Consider the following 23593-nt stretch of genomic DNA (forward strand, 5'->3'; position numbering starts at 1 on the left):
AGACAATGTGATTTTCTGGATTTTTTTTTCTCATTTTGTCTCTCCTAGTTGAGGTATACCCATGATGAAAATTACAGGCCTCTCTCATCTTTTTAAGTGGGAGAACTTGTACAATTGGTGACTGACTAAATACTTTTTTGCCCCACTGTACTTGCATATAAAAAAAACGAAATTGGTCCAGGATATGCACTTTAAAGGAAAAATGCTGAGAAGTGAAAAAAAAACAGCAACTAAAAGTATCCCACCTGTCCCAATGCTTCCATGTCCCAACTTACCATAGAAAGTGCAACAGTTATTGTCTCTTTAAGCTGTCCTCAGCTTATCTCCTTGCTGCCCTCTACCCTATGCATCAGAAGCAATTTCCACTAATTTACAGCTTAGAATGGCTGACAAATTGAGCAATAGACAGTAATTGTATACCTACAAATTGCATCAATATGGCAGGTATACAGTACCTGATATGATGGCAAATGAATAAAGGTAAAAAACAAGTGCACTATATTTTTTTCTGATAGTGCAGCAACCTGCCAGCTTATTTTGCAAAGATAGATAATAGATAGTGAAGTGAGAAGAAAAAGAAATAAATGGACAGGGCAATGCTTCTATGATTAGTTTCTTTTTTCTTTTTATGTACTTTGTCCCTTCCTCAACAACAAACTCTATCATAACTCCATTAAAGATGCTAATGGTTTGGTGCACCTACTAATCTGTGTGTGTGTGTGTGTGTATTACTAGTTGCTTAGGAGCCATGTTTGTTTTCTGCTTTGCTATGACAGTGCTAGGTTATGTTAAACAGGTGTAGACAGCACTACTGGCCACCAGGTACCTGAGTGTTTATGAAATATTATAACATTATAACAAGCAGAGCGGTGGTGTAGTGGTTAGCGTTGTCGCCTCACAGCAAGAAGGTCCGGGTTCGAACCCCGTGGCCGGCGAGGGCCTTTCTGTGCGGAGTGTGCATGTTGTCCATGTGGGTTTCCTCCGGGTGCTCCAGTTTCCCCCACAGTCCAAAGACATGCAGGTTAGGTTAACTGGTGACTCTAAATTGACCGTAGGTGTGAATGGTTGTCTGTGTCTATGTGTCAGCCCTGTGATGACCTGGCGACTTGTCCAGGGTGTACCCCGCCTTTCGCCCGTAGTCAGCTGGGATAGGCTCCAGCTTGCCTGCGACCCTGTAGAACAGGATAAAGCGGCTAGAGATAATGAGATTATAACAAGCATATACCTTATTTAGAAAAGCAACATGAGCATGACCCAAATGAAATGCTTAAACAGGGGCCCACTGTTACAAATTCTGACACAAAAGCCCAAAATATTTTTAAAACTCCACTTGGTGCAAGTCAGGAGAACCTAATAAACTGGTAACTCTGTATATGTGACATGTATGTCAATTTGAATAATAAACATGTTACTAGATTAGAGATTAAAAGTACAGTTCAGCAAATAATACTAATGTGTTGTCTTCTTGTTCTTCTTTCAGCTGTCCCCGTTAGGGGTCGCCACAGTGGATAATGTCCCTCCATCTACTCCTGTCCTCCGTATCTTTTTCTGTCACACCAACCATCCTCATGTCCTCCTTCATCACATCCATAAATCTCATCTTTGGTCTTCCTCTTTTCCTTCTCCCTGGCAACTCCATCTCCACCATTCTTTTCCCAATATACCCTGGATCTCTCTTCTGTACGTATCCAAACCATCTCAATCTCACCTCTCTCATTTTGTCTCCAAGCCGTCCTACATGTGCTGTCCCTCTAAAGTACTCATTTCTCATCCTGTCCAACTCTGTCACTCCCAAGGAAAATCTCAGCATCTTCAGCTCTGCTACCTCCAGTTCAGCCTCCTGTCTTTTTGTCAGTGCCACTGTCTACAAACCATACAACGTACCGGTAGTTGCCCTTACTACTGTCTCATACACTTTCCCTTTCACTCTTGCTGGTACCCTTCTTCTCTGCTCCTCAGGCATCCTCTCACTTTCCAAGATCTTGTTGAACAATCTAGTCAAAAAGTCAACTGTCATCTTTCCTAACCATCTCCATGCCGCCACTGGTATATCATTTGGGCTGACTGCCTTACCACTTTCCATTCTCTTCATAGCTCTCCTTACTTCGTCCTTGCTAATCTGCTGTACTTCCTGATTCACTCTCTCCACTTCGGCCAACCTTCTCTCCCTTTCATTTTCTTCATTCATCACCTTCTCAAAGTACTCCATCCACCTTCTCAACACACACTTCATTTGTCAGCATATTTCCGTCTGCATCTTTTATCAGCCTAACATGCTGCAAATCCTTCCCTGCTTGATCCCATTGTCTTGTGAATCGGTACAGATCTTTTTTCTCCATCCTTAGTGTTGAACCTTTCATATAGTTCATGAAATACTTTTTCCAATGGTGTAAATAATGCTAACGTGTAATGGAACAAAAATCAACAGCTGGCATGAACATGTAAAAGCACAGCTTATACCCAATGTTTGTAGTAAAACTAAGCCATTCAGCAATTTAATAACACACCTGTTGGATGAGCAGGTTACAGAGCTCTTGTAGGAGCACAATCACTCTAGCTGGGGTGTTGTAGTACTTGGAGCTGGCCCACAGTAGACACACCATGTGCATGAGGGGTGCAAGTTGTACTTTCACCTCACTGAAATCTGTGTTCTCTAAATCTTCTATTCGTCGCTCGAGAGGCTTCAGGAACAAATTGATGTCCCTTGCTTCCTCCAAAGCTTTATAACAGGAACACAATGCATAAACATCAATAGGGTTTGTGCCGTTAAACGAATTGAGCAGGAAAGTGTTTTGCAATTTCGGAAACGAACAACAGCATAGCGTTTGGCCTTTACCTCCATTTACAAGCTGTTGCATGTTTATAAAGGCAGGATAGTAACTACTCTCCACTGCATCCAAGAGCTCTCCCATTTTGATCACTTTGGATGACTTAAATTGGTTGTGCATACACTCAAGGTCAGCATATCTAGTGATAAATCAAAAGAAATAATATAAATATAAATATAAATTTTGATGAATAGAAAATATATTGCTTTCGAGTAATAACAACAAAATGCACTGACCTATTCTTCCAAAAATTCAGCTCAACATGTGGCGTGGGGTTTTTGCCCTCCAGCAGAGGCTCAAACGAGTCTCTCTTGAGAACCTCATGAATCTGACGATTCCACTCAATCACCATGGTTTCAATGGAGTGGATGATACTCTTATCCACCAGATCTCCACTGAGAAATTAAAAAAAGAGGAGTGTTTGTGTTTGCCTCATGACCAAAGATTTTTCAGTACAGCTGTGGCAGCTGGGGCGTGGTCAAGCATCAGCTGTGGGTGGAGAGGAGTCCAGTAGAACCGGCAGCTAACACGTGATGAGTTTCAACTGTGTTTCATTACTGGAAAATGAAAACTTAAGTGTGTCTTCTGTGTTCTCTCAGGGAAGCCGTTAATCAGAGAGAGAGAGAGAGAGAGAGAGAGAGAGACAGCGCTCTGTGTGTGTGTGTGTGTGTGTGTGTGTGTGTGTGTGTGTGTGTGTGTGTGTGTGTGTGTGTGTGTGTGTGAAATATAGAAAATAAAGTCACTGAAAAGTGAGCTTGAAAGAAAAATCAAGTGCACCTTGAGTTGTCAAGCCTTTCTCCCAGTTCCTCATTCCCTGAGCTCGTAAAGTGTTACAACAGCATACTAGTGCATCTCAAAAAATTAGAATACCATGAAAAAGTTCCTTTTTTCATAATTTAATTCAAAAAGGTAAACTTTCATATATTCTATATTCATTACATGTAAAGTGAAATATATTTAAAGCCTTTTTGTTTTAATTTTGATGATTATGGCTTATAGCTAAGGAAAATCAGAAATCCAGTATCTCAAATTATTAGAATATTCCCTAAGATCAATCAAAAAAAGGATTTACAATACAGAAATGTCCAACTTCTGAAAAGTATATTCATTTATACACTCAATACTTGATTGGGGCTCCTTTACCATGAATTACTGTATCAATGCGGTGCGGCATGGAGGTGATCAGTCTGTGGCACTGCTGAGGTGTTATTGAAGCCCAGGTTGCTTTGATAGTGGCCTTCAGCGTATCTGTATTTTTGGGTCGGGTGTTTCTCATCTTCCTCTTGACAATACCCCATAGATTCTCTATGGGGTTCAGGTCAGGAAAGTTGGCTGGCCAATCAAACACAGTAATATCATGGTCAGCAAACCATTTGGTAGTAGTTTTGGCACTGTGGGTAGGTGCTAAGTCCTGCTGGAAAAAGGAAATCAGCATCTCCAAAAAGCTCATCAGCAGATGGAAGCATGAAGTGCTCTAAAATCTCCTGGTAGATGGCTGTGTTGACTTTGGACTTGATAAAATACAGTGGACCAACACCAGCAGATGACATGGCACCCCAAATCATCACAAACTGTGGAAACTTCACACTGGGCTTCAAACCCCTTGGATTCTGTGCCTCTCCACTCTTCCTCCAGACTCTAGAGCCTCATCTCATCTCATTATCTCTAGCCGCTTTATCCTGTTCTACAGGGTCGCAGGCAAGCTGGAGCCTATCCCAGCTGACTACGGGCGAAAGGCGGGGTACACCCTGGACAAGTCACCAGGTCATCACAGGGCTGACACATAAACACAGACAACCATTCACACTCACATTCACACCTACGGTCAATTTAGAGTCACCAGTTAACCTAACCTGCATGTCTTTGGGCTGTGGGGGAAACCGGAGCACCCGGAGGAAACCCACGCGGACACAGGGAGAACATGCAAACTCCACACAGAAAGGCCCTCGTCGGCCACGGGGCTCGAACCCAGACCTTCTTGCTGTGAGGTGACAGCGCTAACCACTACACCACCGTGCCACCGACTCTAAAACCGTGATTTCCAAATTAAATGCAAAATGTACTGAAAAGAGGACTTTGGACCACTGAGCAACAGTCCCATTTCTTTCTCTCCTTAGCCCAGATAACACACTTCTGACATTGTCTCTGGCTCAGGAGTAGCTTGATATTAGGAATGCGAAAGTTGTAGCCCCTTTCTTGAAGATGTCTGTTCGTGATGGGTCTTGATACACTGACACCAGCCTCAGTCCACTCCTTGTGAAGCTCTCCCAAGTTCTTGAATCAACTTTTCTTGACAATCCTCTCAAGACTGCAGCCATCCCTGTTGCTTGTGCACCTTTTCCAGCCACCCTTTTCAGCAATTACCTTTTGTGGCTTACCCTCCTTGTGGAGGGCATCAGTGATCATCTTCTGGACAACAGTCAAGTCAGCAGTCTTCCCCATGATTGTGGTTGTGTGTACTGAACTAGACTGAGAGATACACTGTGTTCATACTGTTTTATTCAAACTTGAAATGAAATATTCTAATATTTTGAGATGGTTTTTTTTAATGTTTTGGTACTGTATGCCATACTGATTAAAATTAAAATAGAAAAATGCTTGAAACATTTTAGTTTATGTGTAATGAGTCTATAATATATAACATTTTCACTTTCTTAAATAACTGATGGAAAATATTGAACTTTTTCACAATATTCTAATTTTTTGAGATGCACTAGTACATTCGTTCTGATATGTTAAAATCCACTTTGTGTATTCAGTCAGGTAAAAGAATGAAAGTGTCTCAACTGAGAAAGCCTTCAAGGCAGACAACTATTGTACTTCTAATGCAGTCATAGTTTCACTATTCATAGCTGTTGATATGACGGCTTCAACTGAGCTGACACTGTTAAAATTCCCTTGCAAACAGAACAAGCCATACTGAAGTCATAGAGCAAAACAAAAAGACAAATTGTTTCTTGATGATTGTACAAGCTAGCCCTAATGGGAGTTTCTCGCTGAGCCAAGATCTGTCATAATTGATGCTTCTTGCTGTCATGTTGCACTGAGGTGTGTATAAAGAAATGTCAGCGGCCACAGGTGAACCATTAACAATACACTGCAAGTACAACCTCGAAGAAACTAATTAAAAAGTTTTTTGTTTGTTTTTTAAAACCCTATACTGAGCACACACACAGTATATTATATACACTACCGTTCAAAAGTTTGGGGTCACCCAGACAATTTTGTGTTTTCCATGAAAAGTCGCACTTTTATTTACCACCATAAGTTGTAAAATGAATAGAAAATATAGTCAAGACATTTTTCTGGCCATTTTGAGCATTTAATCGACCCCACAAATGTGATGCTCCAGAAACTCAATCTGCTCAAAGGAAGGTCAGTTTTATAGCTTCTCTAAAGAGCTCAACTGTTTTCAGCTGTGCTAACATGATTGTACAAGCGTTTTCTAATCATCCATTAGCCTTCTGAGGCAATGAGCAAACACATTGTACCATTAGAACACTGGAGTGATAGTTGCTGGAAATGGGCCTCTATACACCTGTGGAGATATTGCACCAAAAACCAGACATTTGCAGCTAGAATAGTCATTTACCACATTAGCAATGTATAGAGTGTATTTCTGATTAGTTTAAAGTGATCTTCATTGAAAAGAACAGTGCTTTTCTTTCAAAAATAAGGACATTTCAAAGTGACCCCAAACTTTTGAACGGTAGTGTATCAGGGCTCTACATTAGCACCCACCCACCCGCCAAATGCAGGTAAAATTCGGCTTTGGCGGGTAATGACTTTAGTCTCACTAGCCACTTTGGCGGGTGGTTTATTCTGTGGTATGACAATATATTTTAATTGTAGTTTTCTCTGAAGGCATCTGATATAATAAACGCATTGCAATGTAATATTATGTGCCTACAACTCCCATGAGCACCTGCATAAACATTCTGACACAACATGTTAGAATTGTTTAGAACGTTCGTTAGCGGCTCAGATAAAATCAGTGATACGGTAGCCTGCGGTTAATGAACGAAGCAACAAAGTTGCTGACGACTGCAAAGCGCCACTATGTGGCGGCATATAGCTGGAGCTTCAAACCCTGCTGCTCAGGGAAAAAGGGGCAGAGATGAACAGGGCCGGAGCAGCATTTTAAAATCACCGAGGTCCGTGATGCGCAAAGCGAGCGCCGAAAAATGTTCTACATATTTAAATGAGAGAGGTGAATTACACGCCACACAAGAGATCTATTCCTGAAATTACTTTTAATGGTGTTTGAACTGAATATCATCAGTTTTGAAAAAAAAATCATGTAAGTGGCAAGAGTAAGAATAATTTAAGCTTGTTTAATGGTTTGATCTGGCCCAAGCAATGAGGACAAAAGATACCCTAACCATGTAGCCTATGGAACTAAGATACATTAACAATCTGGCATCCGTTACACCTACACACACAAAAAAACATTCTGGGAAAAAAATCAGTACACACCACCATGTTTTAGGCAAAGTTATCCAAGGCAAACATAAGTTGAAACTTTCCACTCTCTTGCTTTGGCTTATTGAATGATTTATTTTTTAAATCACAGACAAGGCAGGCTACAACTGCACTGCTTCGAAAATGTCAATTTAACAGCTTAATGAAAGTGCGCTGATGGTTACCATGGAAACCCCGTGTCTCCTGCACTGCGTTCCTCCGCCGAGTCGCGCGCTCATTCGCTTTTGTGTTCTTGGTCTCAGAGCCGTGCGCACCAAACACACACAGAAGACAGAATCAACGTTTAACATAATTAACAATGCACTTTTTATGGAGACGTTTTAATGTTATTCTTTATTTTTTGATCCAGTTGAATATTTAGCGTACAAATGTATTTTCAGCTCTTAAAAATGACCGAGGTCCGGACCGCGGGGGCCTCATAGCTGGCTGCGGCCATGGAGATGAACAAGATGCTAATACACTGTAAAAAATTATTTGCTGTTTTAACTTAAAAAAGTTAGTACCCGGGCTGCCTTCAAATTTTGAGTTCATTGAAATTCATATAGTAAGTTAAATTGTTCACCTCGTTGTGTTAACTTACTATATGAATTTCAATGAACTCAAAATTTTAAGGCAGCCCGGGTACTAACTTTTTTAAGTTAAAACAACAAATAATTTTTTACAGTGTAGGAAGATAAGACAGTTCAATGACAAATGGAAGTTCGGGCGAGATTGGCTAGTTCATAGCAAAACCGAAAATACCATGTACTGCGAAGACTGTAGAAAGTCTGGCAAAGACAGGCACCAGTAATTTTAAACTCAAAACTATAAAGGACCACGAAAAGTCAAATGCACACATCGGTACTATAACATCAAAACAGACGAAGACGGCTGGTTCACTACAGGACAGCATTGCTTTCAAGTCCCTGGCTGTCATGAAGTCGGCTGAGCTGGAGAGGATGGAGCTGCTAGTTAGAAACGTTCACACGATTGTAAAGAAGTTGATCCCGCCCCAGCTATCAACTTATGGCCTGCTGGAAGCCTCAGGTCACGAAGACCATTTTTCATGGACCATTCAGACTCATCTGATGATGAATGTAATGAGGACATTTAATGTCTCTCTCTACACATGTTCACACACACACACACACACACACACACACACACACACACACACACACACACACACACAATTAATAGATAATACATAATATACATAATAATACTTGATAATACACATAATACTTGCATATCAAAACATCAAATGTTTTTCAATGATAAATGTTTTGAATTGGACTATTAATATTAGAATCAGTTCAGTTGTACTGAATGTTATTTTTCATATTATATGATATTTCATATTGTAAGGGGCTTGAATTTGAGTGCAATAAACAGAATACTCTGTTTATATTTTTGTCTGAATTGGTTGCATGTTTTCATATAGGGAGCTACCTTAACAGCACTGAATACTTGAGTGCTACTGTAGAGATATACGCTGCCATTCATAATTAAGTCTAAATCTTCCAAACTTTAACGTATCATGGTGAAGAAAAAACTGCGATTTCCTGGCAACAAAATTGTGGCTAGTGAAAAGGCTGAATGGCTAGTGACTCAGGAAAACCACTAGCCACAGTGGCCGGTGAGCAAAAAAGTTAATGTAAAGCCCTGATATATATATATATATATATATATATATATATATATATATATATATATATATATATATATATATATATATATATATATTCCCATTGTTAACTGTGGCAATTCATGATGAATATTATTTGTTTTAAAATACAACAGATGTTTGTACCTCCTTTCTTTTTCAAAAGCTCCTTGTTCAATTCTCTCTGATCCTGCAGGAAGAGGAAGGAGAGTTTTGCCTTTGACTTGTCCAGACATCACAAACACACTGGATTTCAGGGCATGGACGTTTTGCATTAGGTCCCGAGACATGACATAAGGCCACTGGCAGTGGTTGTTGTTGTTGAGCAACACTGGAACCACAACCTTAATAGGTAAAGAAGTAAAAATGCACACTGAAAGCAAACAATAAGACTTGCACATTGTAAATACAATATTGTTTTGTTGTTGCTTATGTGGTGCTCAATGTATATCCAAATATACAATGAATGCACAAATATACAATGAATACATTATGTGTAGCTTCAGCTCACTCACAGAAATAGGAAACCAGCATTTTAATCCACAAACTGCTGCAGATTCATGCTTTAGAATCTCTGAAGACATTCATTACTGACATACAGTGTGGTCATTCATCAGTCAATGCACCAACCAGTATTAATTATGAATTTTGACAACTTAAGGCAAGACACAACAGGTAGAAACAACAATTTTACTTACATGAATGATTTTTCTGATTTTTGGACAAATTGCATCGAACATGTCTTCATTTAAACTGTATTACTAAAAATATCAAAGCTCACTTAAATGTGTTAGTCAAGAAGGTTTAAGACTTGCTACAATCACATTATGTCATATAGCCCTGAAAATATGACCTGGTATATTTACATTTACGGCATTTGGCAGATGCCCTTATCCAGAGTGACTGACATAAGTGCTTTGAAGTCTCCATCAATAAATACATCCTGATACTGGTTCACTCGGTCATGGACTAAGAATGCCATCAGTATAAAAACTTTATACTGACTTTACTGGCAGAGAGATACAGTGAGTGTCAGGTTGCGTCCATTCTCAAAATTTCATAAGAACCAGGTAAGAGCAGACATTGGGGACAACAAAGTTACAGACTGGCATAGGGCAAAAACAACTCTCCACTGACCAGGATGATCATCAACTCCTTTGAATGTCACTCAAAAACCATAGGATGAACTCAAGTGCCCTACAAAAAGAATGGCAAATGGCAACTGGGGTTAAGTGCACAGCAAGGACAGTTCGAAACAGGCTCTTCCAAGCAGGGTTGAAGTCATGCAAAGCTAGAAAAAAGCCTATCAGCAATGAGAAGCAAAGAAGAACCAGGCTGAGGTTTGATAAAGACCATAAGCATTGGACTGGAGAGGACTGGAGTAAGATCATCTTCTCTGATAAGTCCAATTTTCAGCTTTTCCCATCACCTGGTCATCTAATGCTTAGAGGGAGACCTGGAGAGGCTCCAAGCCACAGTACCTCGCAACCATTGGGAAATTTGGTGAAGGTTCGGTGGTGATCTGGGGGTGGTGATCAGCAAGGCTGAAATGGGGCAGATTTTTGTTTGTGAAGGACACATGAATCAAGCCATGTACAAGCTTATCCTGGAAGAAAACTTACTTGCTTCTGCTCTGACAATGTTCCCTAACGCTGAGGATTGGGTTTTCCAGCAGGACAATATTCCATGCCACACAGCCAGGTCAATCAAGGTGTGGATGGAGGACCACAAGATCAAGACCCTGTCATGGCCAGCCCAATCTCCAGACCTGAACCCCATTGAAAACCTCAGGAATGTGATCAAGAGGAAGATGGATGGTCGCAAGCCATCAAACAAAGCTGAGTTGATTGAATTTTTGCACCAGGAGTGGCATAAAATCACTCAAGAGCAATGTAAATGGTGGAGAGCATGCCAAGACACATGAAAGCTGTGATTAAATGTCAGGGTTATTCCACCAAATATTGATTTCTGAACTCATCCTAAGTTCAAACATTGGTATTGTGTTGTTTAAAATTGAATAAGATATTGATTTCAAACCTTAAATAATGCACAGAAAACACTTCATCTTTGTTATTTTGACCAGTTGCCATTTTCTGCAATTAAATGTTCTAAGTGACAATACTTTTATGCGTAATTTAAGGGAAATGTTGTCAATAGTTTATGGAATATAACAAAAATGTTAATTTTTCCTGAAACACACACCTATAAATAGTAAAACAAGAGAAACTAATAATTTTGCAGTGGTCTCTGAATTTTTTCCAGAGCTGTGTGTGTGTGTGTGTGTGTGTGTGTGTTAGATAACAGTTATTCCACGAAATTGAGTCGTACATGAGCTGATAGCCAACGAGGCATGTACCCTTACTTATAAAAGTGGCTTAAATTATTATGTACAATTTCTTAACATTTCCCACCTACGACACACAACATGCCCAAATCACTTGCTGAGGTATTGGCAAACAAGCACAAGTATTACACAATATCAGTGTCATGATCTTAATTGACTAACTACAAGAAAAAGGAGAACCTTTCAACATATAAATCTCATTATGCTCAATGAGTGCACACACTGATACCTAATCTTTACACTTCATCTGTTCATGTAACCTGCAATAGTATCATAACCTCTTGGATGTGCTGTGTAAATATGTATTGGCCAAATTTTCTTTACTTCCATGTATAATGGAAAATTACATGTAACAGACGTTGACAGATTTGTTGGTACCCTTACGGCTCACTGAAACAATCTTTCATTCCTCTTGAAAACTGATGAAAATTCTCATGTATACCTGCTTGCCTTTGGTATGTCATCGAGTAAAGAAAAGAAACAAGGACAGTTTCTTTCACCAGGTGGTCAGGAGGCCATGTCGAGCATCTCATTCTCATCTCATTATCTCTAGCCGCTTTATCCTGTTCTACAGGGTTGCAGGCAAGCTAGAGCCTATCCCAGCTGACTATGGGCAAAAGGCGGGGTACACCCTGGACAAGTTGCCAGGTCATCACAGGGCTGACACATAGACACAGACAACCATTCACACTCTCATTCACACCTATGGTCAATTTAGAGTCACCAGTTAACCTAACCTGCATGTCTTTGGACTGTAGGGGAAACCGGAGCACCCGGAGGAAACCCACGTGGACACGGGGAGAACATGCAAACTCCACACAGAAAGGCCCTTGCCAGCCACAGGGCTCGAACCCGGACCTTCTTGCTGTGAGGCGACAGCGCTAACCACTACACCACCGTGCCGCCCCCATGTCGAGCATCTCATCTCATCTCATTATCTGTAGCCGCTTTATCCTGTTCTACAGGGTTGCGGGCAAGCTGGAGCCTATCCCAGCTGACTATGGGCGAAAGGCGGGGTACACCCTGGACAAGTCGCCAGGTCATCACAGGGCTGACACATAGACACAGACAACCATTCACACTCTCATTCACACCTATGGTCAATTTAGAGTCACCAGTTAACCTAACCTGCATGTCTTTGGACTGTAGGGGAAACCGGAGCACCCAGAGGAAACCCACGCGGACATGGGGAGAACATGCAAACTCCGCACAGAAAGGCCCTCGCTGGCCACGGGGCTCGAACCCGGACCTTCTTGCTGTGAGGCGACAGCGCTAACCACTACACCACCGTGCCGCCCCCATGTCGAGCATGTATAGCATATTTGACAATAAAGTTGACTTGACTTGAAAGTGTGAAGAGTTTCATTATTGCTTATTCTACAAAGATATTCTAAAAAATGACCTGCAGAGACTTGTTGGTACCCCTAGAAAAGATTATAAATCGTGTAAATGGATAATTGCGATATTTCAAACAGTTTTCTTTAATTAGTGTCACATCTTCAATTTTCTAATCAGTCATTCAGCCTATTTTTATGAAGAAAAGTAGCCACTCTGCTGTTTCGCATCATCATCATCATCATCATCTGCACCACAGTGAATGGACCAGAGAAAGCAAAGGAGAGAGCTGTCTGAGGAGCTCAAAAAAGAAAACTAGAAGAGCACTAGGTAGAGTGTACTGTATACCTCCACCAAGCCACATATCAACATCAAAATCAAATCACTTGCACCTAGGATAATACTAAAGCTGTACACCGCATTTCATCAAAATCTGTTCATTACTTTTTGAATTACGTTGGGAACAGACAAAAAAATCCTGGATCCACATACATATCTGGATTTGCATCAAAATGTAATTAATTGTTCCTTGGCCCATGGCTCACCTTTCCTCAAAATTTCATCAAATTCTGTTCACTACTTTTTGAGTTATGCTGAAAACAGACAAACAAACAAACAAACAAATGGAGGCGAGAGCTTAACCTCCACCAACAAAGTTGGCAGAGGTAATTATAGAAAAACATACTGAAGGCAAAGGCTATAAGATCATCTCCATACAGCTTGATGTTCTTATGACTACAGCTGCAAATATTATGAAGAAATTTACGGTCCATGAGACTGCAGCCAACCTCACTGGACAGAGCCTCAAGAGGAAAATCGACCCCAGATTGAACAAAAGGACAGTGGGAATGGTAGACAAAGAGCCAAGGACAACTTCCAAACAGAAACTAGCTGAACCTACTGTGTTCAGGCCCTAATTATCAAAGCATGTTTTGTGCTTTGGTAGGAATATTTACCTCTGCCAATTTTGTTGCCTCCGTTTGTTTTTCTTTTCCCAACATAACTCAAAAAGTAGTGAACAGATTTTGATGAAATTTTGAAGAAAGGTGAGCCATGGGCCAAGGAGCAATTGATTAGATTTAGAGGGATTTTGAATAATTCAAGCAATGAAATATATATTTTACAGTTTATTAAATTAAAGTGAAGTGGTTCAAAATCCATTACTTTCAAAATGAAGCACAATTAGATTCCTTTGAATTGGAGCACTGATTTACAATATACAGCACCCTCCACAATTATTGGCACCCCTTGTTAAGATATGTTCTTAGGCTTCTAATAAATTCTTTTTTTTAAATAATATATTAGGACAACAATGCGGGCGGCACGGAGGTGTAGTGGTTAGCGCTGTCGCCTCACAGCAAGAAGGTCCGGGTTCGAGCCCCGTGGCCGGCAAGGGCCTTTCTGTGTGGAGTTTGCATGTTCTCCCCGTGTCCGCGTGGGTTTCCTCCGGGTGCTCCGGTTTCCCCCACAGTCCAAAGACATGCAGGTTAGGTTAACTGGTGACTCTAGATTGACCGTAGGTGTGAATGTGAGTGTGAATGGTTGTCTGTGTCTATGTGTCAGCCCTGTGATGACCTGGCGACTTGTCCAGGGTGTACCCTGCCTTTCGCCCGTAGTCAGCTGGGATAGGCTCCAGCTTGCCTGCGACCCTGTAGAACAGGATAAAGCGGCTAGAGATAATGGGATGAGATGAGGACAAAAATGCAAAAAAGAGACAAATCCAACCTTTAATTCAAGTGCATTTATTCAGTGGGAAAAAAATCCCACATTAAGAAATAATTCTTTTACATGAACTCATGTGTGCCACAATTATTGGCACCCCTGATGTTAATACTTTGTACAACTCCCTTTTGCCAACAAGACAGCACTTAATATTCTCCTATAACATTTTACAAGATAGGAGAATACAGAGAGAGGGATATTCGACCATTCCTCTTTCCACAATCTCTCTAAATCATCCAGGGTCTTGGGTCCTCTCCTATGCACTCTCTTCTACAGCTCACCCCACAGGTTTTCAACTGGGTTGAGGTCTAGGGACTGAGATGGCCATGGGAGGAGCTTGATTTTGTGCCTGGTGAACCATTTTTGTGTAGATTTGGCCATGTGTTTAGGGTCATTATCTTGCTGAAAGACCCAGTGATGACCCATCTTCAGCTTTCGGGCAGAGGCCACTAGATTTTGATTTAAAATGTCCTGGTATTTCAAAGAGTTCACGATGTCATGCACCCTAACAAGGTTCCCGGGGCCTTTGGAAGAGAAACAGGCCCACAGCATCACCGATCCTCCCCCATACTTCACAGTGGGCACGAGGTGCTTTTCCGCATACTCATCTTTTGTGATGTATTAGAGTGTTTGTTGCCGAAAAGCTCTATCTTGGTCTCATCTGACCAAAGCACACCGTCCCAGTTGAAGTCCCAGTACCGCTTAGCGAACTCCAGACATTTACGTTTATGCTTGTAAGTGAGAAAAAGCTTTTTCCGTGCATGCCTCCCAAACAGCTTTTTGGCATGTAGATGAAATTAGAGTCAAGTGATTTCAATCAATGGGATGACAATCAAGTGTGAGCGGGCACACTGTTTTATTTAAAGAACAGGGATCTATCAAAGTCTGATCTTCACAACACATGTTTGTGGAAGTGTATAATAGTACAAACAAAGGAGATTTCTGAGGACCTCAGAAAAAGCGTTGTTGATGCTCATCAGGCTGGAAAAGGTTACAAAACCATCTCTAAAGAGTTTGGACTCCACCAATTCACAGTCAGACAGATTGTGTACAAATGGAGGAAATTCAAGACCATTGTTACCCTAACCAGGAGTGGTCAACCAACAAAGATCACTCCAAGAGCAAGGCGTGTAATAGTCGGCGAGGTCACAAAGGACCCCAGGGTAACTTCTAAGCAACTGAAGGCCTCTCTCACATTGGTTAATATTAATGTTCATGAGTCCACCATCAGGAGAACACTGAACAACAATGGTGTGCATGGCAGGGTTACAAGGAGAAAGCCACTGCTCTCCAAAAAGAACATTGCTGCTCATCTGCAGTTTGCTAAAGATCACGTGGACAAGCCAGATGGCTATTGGAAAAATGTTTTGTGAAGAATGAGACCAAAATAGAACATTTTGGTTGAAATGAGAAGCCTCATGTTTGGAGAAAGGAAAACACTGCATTCCAGCAAAAGAACCTTATCCCATCTGTGAAACATGGTGGTGGTACAGGGGCGCAGATACGTTTTTTGAACTGGGGGGGACAAAAAACTGGGGGGGACAAAGCTGCCAGCAAACCAACCCCAACCCCGATATGCCTGTCAAACTTGTTGTGGGTTACTATAGCAACCAAACTCGAGCTCGCAACCTGTGCAGTCTGCGCAGCTCAACCAACCGAATATCAGTCTTTGTTTTGTTTTATGTGAGTTGTTGCAACTATGTATACACTGCTGTGCACCTCAATAAACCAAATGGTAATTAGTCTTTTGATTTTTCCGTGAGGTTTGCCTTATGCAAAGAAAGACAGCATAGACGTTTTTTCCTCCCTATAAGTGGGGGGGACCGAACGAAGTGAATTTAAATCTGGGTGGGACGAATCCCCCCGTCCCCCCCTCTATCTGCGCCCGTGTGGTGGTAGTATCATGGTTTGGGCCTGTTTTGCTGCATCTGGGCCAGGACGGCTTGCCATCATTGATGGAACAATGAATTCTGAATTATACCAGTGAATTCTAAAGGAAAATATCAGGACATCTGTCCATGAACTGAATCTCAAGAGAAGGTGGGTCATGCAGCAAGACAACGACCCTAAGCACACAAGTCGTTCTACCAAAGAATGGTTAAAGAAGAATAAAGTTAATGTCAAAGTCCTGACTTTAATCCAATGGAAATGTTGTGGAAGGACCTGAAGTGAGCAGTTCATGTGAGGAAACCCACCAACATCCCAGAGTTGAAGCTGTTCTGTACGGAGGAATGGGCTAAAATTCGTCCAAGCCGGTGTGCAGGACTGATCAACAGTTACCGCAAACGTTTAGTTGCAGTTATTGCTGCACAAGGGGGTCACACCAGATACTGAAAGCAAAGGTTCACATACTTTTGCCACTCACAGATATGTAATATTGGATCATTTTCCTCAATAAATAAATGACCAAGTATAATATTTTTGTCTCATTTGTTTAACTGGATTCTCTTTATCTACTTTTAGGACTTGTGTGAAAATCTGAAGATGTTTTATTAAATCATATTTATGCAGAAATATAGAAAATTCAAAAGGGTTCACAAACTTTCAAGCACCACTGTACATATGCACGTGTATGTTATTCTGGATAAGAGTGTCTGCTAAATGCCTGTAATGTAATGTAATGTAATGTAATGCAATGTAGATTTTGATGCAAATCTGAAGACATGGTTTGGCAGAGGTCTGAGCTCTACTGAGTGCCCTTATAATTTTTTTTTCCTTTTAAGTGTAATCATTGGTGCTTTATCACATCAGTCAAACTTAACACTTATAGAAGTTTACAAAAATATATTCTGCGTTAGTACTTGTATGTTCCTATATGCAGCAGTGCTGTGATTTCTATTTTTTATGATTCATAACAGAAGGGAATGCTTATAGAGTACTTGTAATCCTACTGCAATAAACAGAATTAGACCAGAATTAAATTCCGAGCATATAAAAAATTTACATGCTTGAAATATTCAGATTTTTCTATTCCATTCAGATTCTTTTTTTTTTTTTGCAATTTGTTGTAAATATCTACCACATATTACAATATCAGTAGACATTTTATATTTTGGTTCGAGGAATGGCATACAACCTTTGACCTGGATTTTCATGTGGTTACAATGTCAATTGCCTGTTGACATTTATTGGTAAACTACAAAACTAGAAATCAGTACAAACACTAACGAATGATTAACAAAATGTGATCTACGAAAATACTTAGAAAGTGGGTAGAAAGTGGAACAAAAAGATTTTCTGACACAGGTTAAACATTATCAGCTCATTTGTTTACAAACATCAGAATTACTTCCTCATTTACATAAGCACCGACATCAAAATATTTCTATAAAATATATTTTGAACTAAATATAAATGTATGTAAAACAAATTTTAAATAAAAACTATGTTTTGTTAACTTAATACCACATACCGATTATTTATTTATAAATAATCATCTGGGTGTCGATAATTGTGGAACGGTGTCGATAACTGTGGACAAAGGTGTCGATTATTGTGGAACGGTGTCACGTGATCTGATACGCTAAGTAATTGGGAATCAACTCCTTTTTCCCCCCAGTGGAAGTTTGAGTAATTATTCATGCACAATTTACGTATTGAAAGTCTTTTCTACTTTTGCAACGGCCAAAAGATAGTTAAAGGGCTGATGACACGAACATGACTCTATGCAATTTCTTAAATAAACTATACAACATGGCAAACATGTTAGATTTCTGTTATAATTACGTGAAAAGAAGCTGTTGTTACGCGAATATCCAACTTTTAATTGCACAGCGCAAGAAAACTGGGTCCGTGGCTCGCGGCCATGTTGTGACGTCAGCGGAAGAACACGCTGCGGTTCACTGGCTGTTCTACTCAATGGAAACGGCGCATGAAAACGCCGGTGAACTTTCTAGTGCTAGCTCTTCAACAACCAAATACTGGTACTTTAAGCAGTGATCATAATGGCATGATTTTATCTGATTTTAAATAAATGAGATTGATAATAATGTGAATGTTCACAACTAGTACATACAAACTCTGCAGCTTCTGATTCAGCAGCTGCGTCATACTCCGCAAAAACATCAGCAAGAACCTACAATATAAATGGAAATGCAATACACTAAGCTCAAATGACTTTTGGAAAGTATAATTTCTAAATTTTTTCTACATATTCTTGAAGTCGGTCATCGGGGTACTTGCTACCGTTCCCTAACAACGCATGGCAAAGGGTAAAGTGTAGTGTTGCTACGAGTACTTGCTAAAGCCTCTGGTGGAAGATCCTCGATGTGCTGATAAGACATACAGTTCTATATAACACACAAGTGTCACGATAATCACAAAACAGATGCAAATTGTTAAAATACCTAATTTTTAAGCAATCATGTATTGATCTCTTCCGAATAGAATCTATGATAGCCTACCCTCTTTAGCCTTTGCCTCTCGTTGCTAGGCGGCAGTTACATGAAAGCCGCAAGCTTTCACAAGCAAATACATGACTGATATCACGCCGACTTTATGATTACATTTATGATTATCATGAATGTGTACTCTATGATGTGTACTCTATGAGCGCTCTGGAGCGAGTCACTTCCAAGATGGCCGCGCAGACCGCATGGTTACTATTTTTAGCATCATGTCAGAGCACTCTATAGCTCTACGTACCTTTATCTTATGTCGTTTCTCAACACATGTTCTGACAGGAGGACTGTCTTTGGAGGAGTCGCCTTGTCCCAGGCGACTGCTGGATCCGGCATAGCTACTAGTAGACCCCCTCCGGAATACTGTAGGCACTGCTGATGGTAGCAGCACACGTTTGTGCTGAACTGAACACCCAAGAGATTCTTTTAAGCTGGGAAGGGTGTCAAAACAATCCAAATCGAAGTGTTCAGAGCACAGGACGGATGTTGGTGAGGGCTCCCACTTGTCACGAGTGCGCCTGACTTGCCTCACCCACTTCGCATGCAGCTCGGGATCTCTGGGAAACTTGAATAAACTTACCCCATCCTTGTGGGTTTTGGAGCAAAAGCCGGCAACAGAACGCGAAGGCATAATAACTATATATATATATATATATATATGGATGGCGGCACGGTGGTGTAGTGGTTAGCGCTGTCGCCTCACAGCAAGAAGGTCCTGGGTTCGAGCCCCGGGGCCGGCGAGGGCCTTTCTGTGTGGAGTTTGCATGTTCTCCCCGTGTCCGCGTGGGTTTCCTCCGGGTGCTCCGGTTTCCCCCACAGTCCAAAGACATGCAGGTTAGGTTAACTGGTGACTCTAAATTGACCGTAGGTGTGAATGGTTGTCTGTGTCTATGTATCAGCGCTGTGATGACCTGGCGACTTGTCCAGGGTGTACCCCGCCTCTCGCCCGTAGTCAGCTGGGATAGGCTCCAGCTTGCCTGCGACCCTGTAGAAGGATAAAGCGGCTAGAGATAATGAGATGAGATGATATATATATATATATATATATATATATATAATCATATAACCAGAGGTGGAAAGTAACGAATTACATTACTCGCGTTACTGTACTTGAGTAGCTTTTTTGTGTACTTATACTTTTTCAAGTAATTTTTAAAGAGTGTACTTTTACTTAAGTATGTTTTCTTTTAAGTAGTGTACTTCGGTACATTTTACATCACAACCGTTACTGAGTAAAAATAATAAATAAATAAAAAATTAAAAAAGGCTAAAACAGAGAAGGGGAAATGCGTTCTGGAAATGAATCATGGGAAGGACAGTTGTCGCGCGCACGAGTCTCACACAGACGATGGCGGACATGCACCGGCGCTTTAAGGGGGGGGCTTCGGGGGGCTCAAGCCCCTGGGCCACAGCCAATCAGGGGCCTTGTAATATTAATAAAATAATAAACTGTCGGAATCGTGGGCCTACATTAATGTACGGATAGAAATAAGGTTAGAAATAAATGAGCGCACAGTAGCCTGCTGTAAGAGACATGGTGGATGTGGTTCGCGAAACGAACACCCACAACTGTACCAGAATAAAATGGAACAAAATGTAACGTCGCGCACGAAAGCGTGCCAAAGACTGCAGACTACAGAGACACAAATTTAGAGCCTTTGAAAGATGAAGCGTTCACATGTTAGCGGGGCGCATAAAAGGAAAAAAAAGAGAGAGATGCAGGTAGAATCATTGCCTAAAGTCACAGACTTTTTTAAGGTAAGGATCACCAATCTGTTCAGAATATCAGCTACTTATCAGTTATCAGCCGTACCAGCAGCTAGGCTATGTGCAGCTAGGCTAGATATGCTATGATCTGTCCAACAGTAAAATAAATCAGTTGTGATTTGAATACGTGTCGTGTGATTTGAGTTATAATCCTGTTAGTATAATAGCATATTTCGATGGGGATAATAAAATGTCTAAAACGGCATCTACTGAAGAAATTGATGAAAAGATTGTAGCCTATAATGTTCACAGTTCGGGCAGCAGACAGAGTAAGCATACTGAGGGGAATAGCAATACAAAGCAAGCGCAGATCCACATTTCTCGCTAGCTGTGTTGGGTGTGTTGTTAACCCGTGTGGATTTAAGTGAAATACTTGAGAAGTTCTGTGGTCAAGACAACTTTTAAGGTAAGGACGCTTGATTATTAATGTTTGCCCGCCGTGGCTTGTTGTTGACGAAAGGCCCACATGATTTTGCCTTATGCAGCTACTGCTAGCGTCATGCTTTGAACTAGGTTAAGCTCATTTGCGCTAAAGGATGGGTTTATTGAAGGACTTTGATGTAGCTAGTTTCTTTTTAAAAAATCGTATGCTCAAAACAGTATGCCCGTGTTCATCATGTTTAACTTTTTTCTTGATGGAGTGCGTGAAATATTGTTGCAAGTGGTATTTCGATGCAGTCATGTCAAAAATGCAGTTGAATGCACGGTCTTATTCAAGGAGAAGGTAGACTTGCATGATGCTTGAACATAGATCGGTAAAATAGACCCTAGTAGGACTTGGTTTCGTGTATTTCGGTCTGTAGAGTTATGAGTTTGGCCGCTGTCCATGGTGTTTACGTTTCATGTGGCCGCCGAGCCAAGTACCTTCATCATCATCATCATGTTCCCCTGTCAAAAGTTAAACTCTCTAGGGGTGCTTCTGCTGTAGCAGTTGCAGCGGTTGCTCAAAGTTTGATTTGTCCATCATCATACGTCTTATCTGTTGGGTGTCTATGCCCAGCAGATTTTCCCATTTCGTCCATTTGTAACCATTTTTTCAAACAGGAGCTACTTTTGCACTTGGTTATTGCCCATCCGGCAAACGTGAGCAATATATTTTAGTTGTTGTACGTAGCAGGATAGTTTTATATCCTGGGTTCCTGTCAGTTTCCGGAGGTCAGCATTGGACATCTTGTAGCTCTAGTCTATATCTTCATTTGTAGTGTTCTTTTGGTCAGGGGCATTCTTTCGTTTATATCCACCTTTAATCATTTTCCTTAGGAAGCCGTGCCACACTACCTCAATTTTGTGAATTTCACTGGATGATAGTTGCCATGCCTGTGTACTGTACAGGAGACGAGATCGAACGCATGCCACTAGGAACTTTATACGGCTTTTTAGTAGTATTTGGTGGTCGGTTAGAACGTGTTTCAGTTCATTCCATTTCATGAATGCAGCATTTATCCTAGCATGCAGGAAGTGTGAGGATTCATCACAGTTGCTGACATTATAACCAAGATATTTAAAGGTGCGGACATTTTTAATATTAGTGCCGCCAAGGGAAATGATACTTGGTTTACATTTGATATCCTCATTGACGTTAAAAGCCATTGTTTCTGTTTTGACATATGATATTTGTAAACCAAAGTGGGTGTAGGTCTTATCATACAACTGAAGAATATTCTGAAGCTCCTCGATGGATCCAGCGAGTATGGCAGGCCTATTCAAATGGCGGCCCGCGGGCCACATGCGGCCCACACGCGACCCAGATGCGGCCCGGACGCGGCTGACGTGATGCGTCACTAATTCCGTATAGGCCAATACCACGAGTCTCCAAAACTTAGTACATGCATTTTCATTACCTGATAAAAATAAATAGATAATATTGTAATAATTATTTTGCACGTTTGTTATTTCCCAGCTACTGTTAACTCAGTATGTTCAAATGGAAACAACAAATAGCCTATGCATACTCTATCAAGTGCGCGGAAAAGCGGAAGAGTGGTATGTGTGGAAGAGCGGAACTAGCGACACTAGCAACATATGAGTCCCTAGCAACATGCTGCATACAAAGACGTGCTGTATTTTAAGCTAGGCACTGTTTAAAAAAAGAAAGAAACAAACATGTCTCTCTCTACATGTAAGCGAAAAATTGAGGACGAGAATCGTCGATTCAACCCAGCATGGACTGAGAAATATTTGTTTATTTTGCCGACTGCCAATGCCAAACCAATGTGTTTGATATGCAACGAATGCATTTCTGTGCTAAAAGATTACAATATTCGGAGACACCACCTGGAAAAACACCCAACATTCCGCGTGAACTTCCCGGAGGGATCTGCAGAGAGGGCTGCTAAAGTACAGAGCCTGATTGCGTCTTACTCTCGGAGCACGACAACCATGGTAAGAGCTTGCACCTCTCAAGAAAGAGCTACATCAGCATCTCTGAGGGTAGCTTGGATTTTGGCTAAAAAGAAAATGCCATTCACCGTCTCCGAAACAGTGAAAGAATGTGCGTTGGCCATGGTGGAGGAGGTCATAAGTGACGAAAAAATAAAAACAAATGTGGTGTCAGCTCTCAAAAACGTCCCCTTGTCAGACACCTCTAACAGTCGTAGAGTAGAAATACTTGCTACCCAAGCATTTGACTCGCTGCTAAATGATCTGAAAAAAGCTGACGTGATGTCTGTAGCTGTAGACGAGTCAACAGATCAAAGTGATACAGCACAATTGTGCATATATGTGCGCTTTTATGATGGCACAATCTTTCGAGAGGAGCTGCTCGGCTTACTGCCGTTAGAAGAACACACAACGGGCGAGGTGATTTTTGACAAAATTTCATCTTTCTTCAGGGACAACAGTCTGGACATGAAACGTGTGTGCATGCTTGTGACTGATGGGGCTCCATCCATGACAGGCAAAAAAAGTGGGTTGGTAGCGCGTTGGTCTGCTATCTCACCTGACTTGAAATATGTGCACTGCATTGTGCACCAGGCAGTGCTGTGTTCAAAGCTAAGCGGGGAGCTGAAAGAAGTGATGGATGATGTGATGGCTATAATTAACTTTATTCGATCCACGTCAAGCCTCCAAC

At 41.1% G+C, this 23593-nt stretch overlaps 1 protein-coding gene across 1 annotated transcript in view; it reads right to left on the reverse strand.

Annotated features, from left to right (window-relative positions):
* Positions 1–23593, reverse strand: part of dnah9 (dynein, axonemal, heavy chain 9) — a 212060-nt gene that overhangs the window by 179239 nt on the left and 9228 nt on the right. Inside the window, exons 2-5 of the mRNA XM_060939807.1 lie at positions 9103–9299; positions 3065–3223; positions 2837–2967; positions 2508–2719 (exon numbers count right to left, since the gene is read on the reverse strand). Of these exons, the coding sequence (XP_060795790.1) occupies positions 2508–2719; positions 2837–2967; positions 3065–3223; positions 9103–9299 (699 nt within the window). The remainder of the gene's footprint in view (positions 1–2507; positions 2720–2836; positions 2968–3064; positions 3224–9102; positions 9300–23593) is intronic.

Source organism: Neoarius graeffei, chromosome 14, assembly GCF_027579695.1.
Source record: "Neoarius graeffei isolate fNeoGra1 chromosome 14, fNeoGra1.pri, whole genome shotgun sequence".
Lineage (NCBI taxonomy): Eukaryota > Metazoa > Chordata > Actinopteri > Siluriformes > Ariidae > Neoarius > Neoarius graeffei.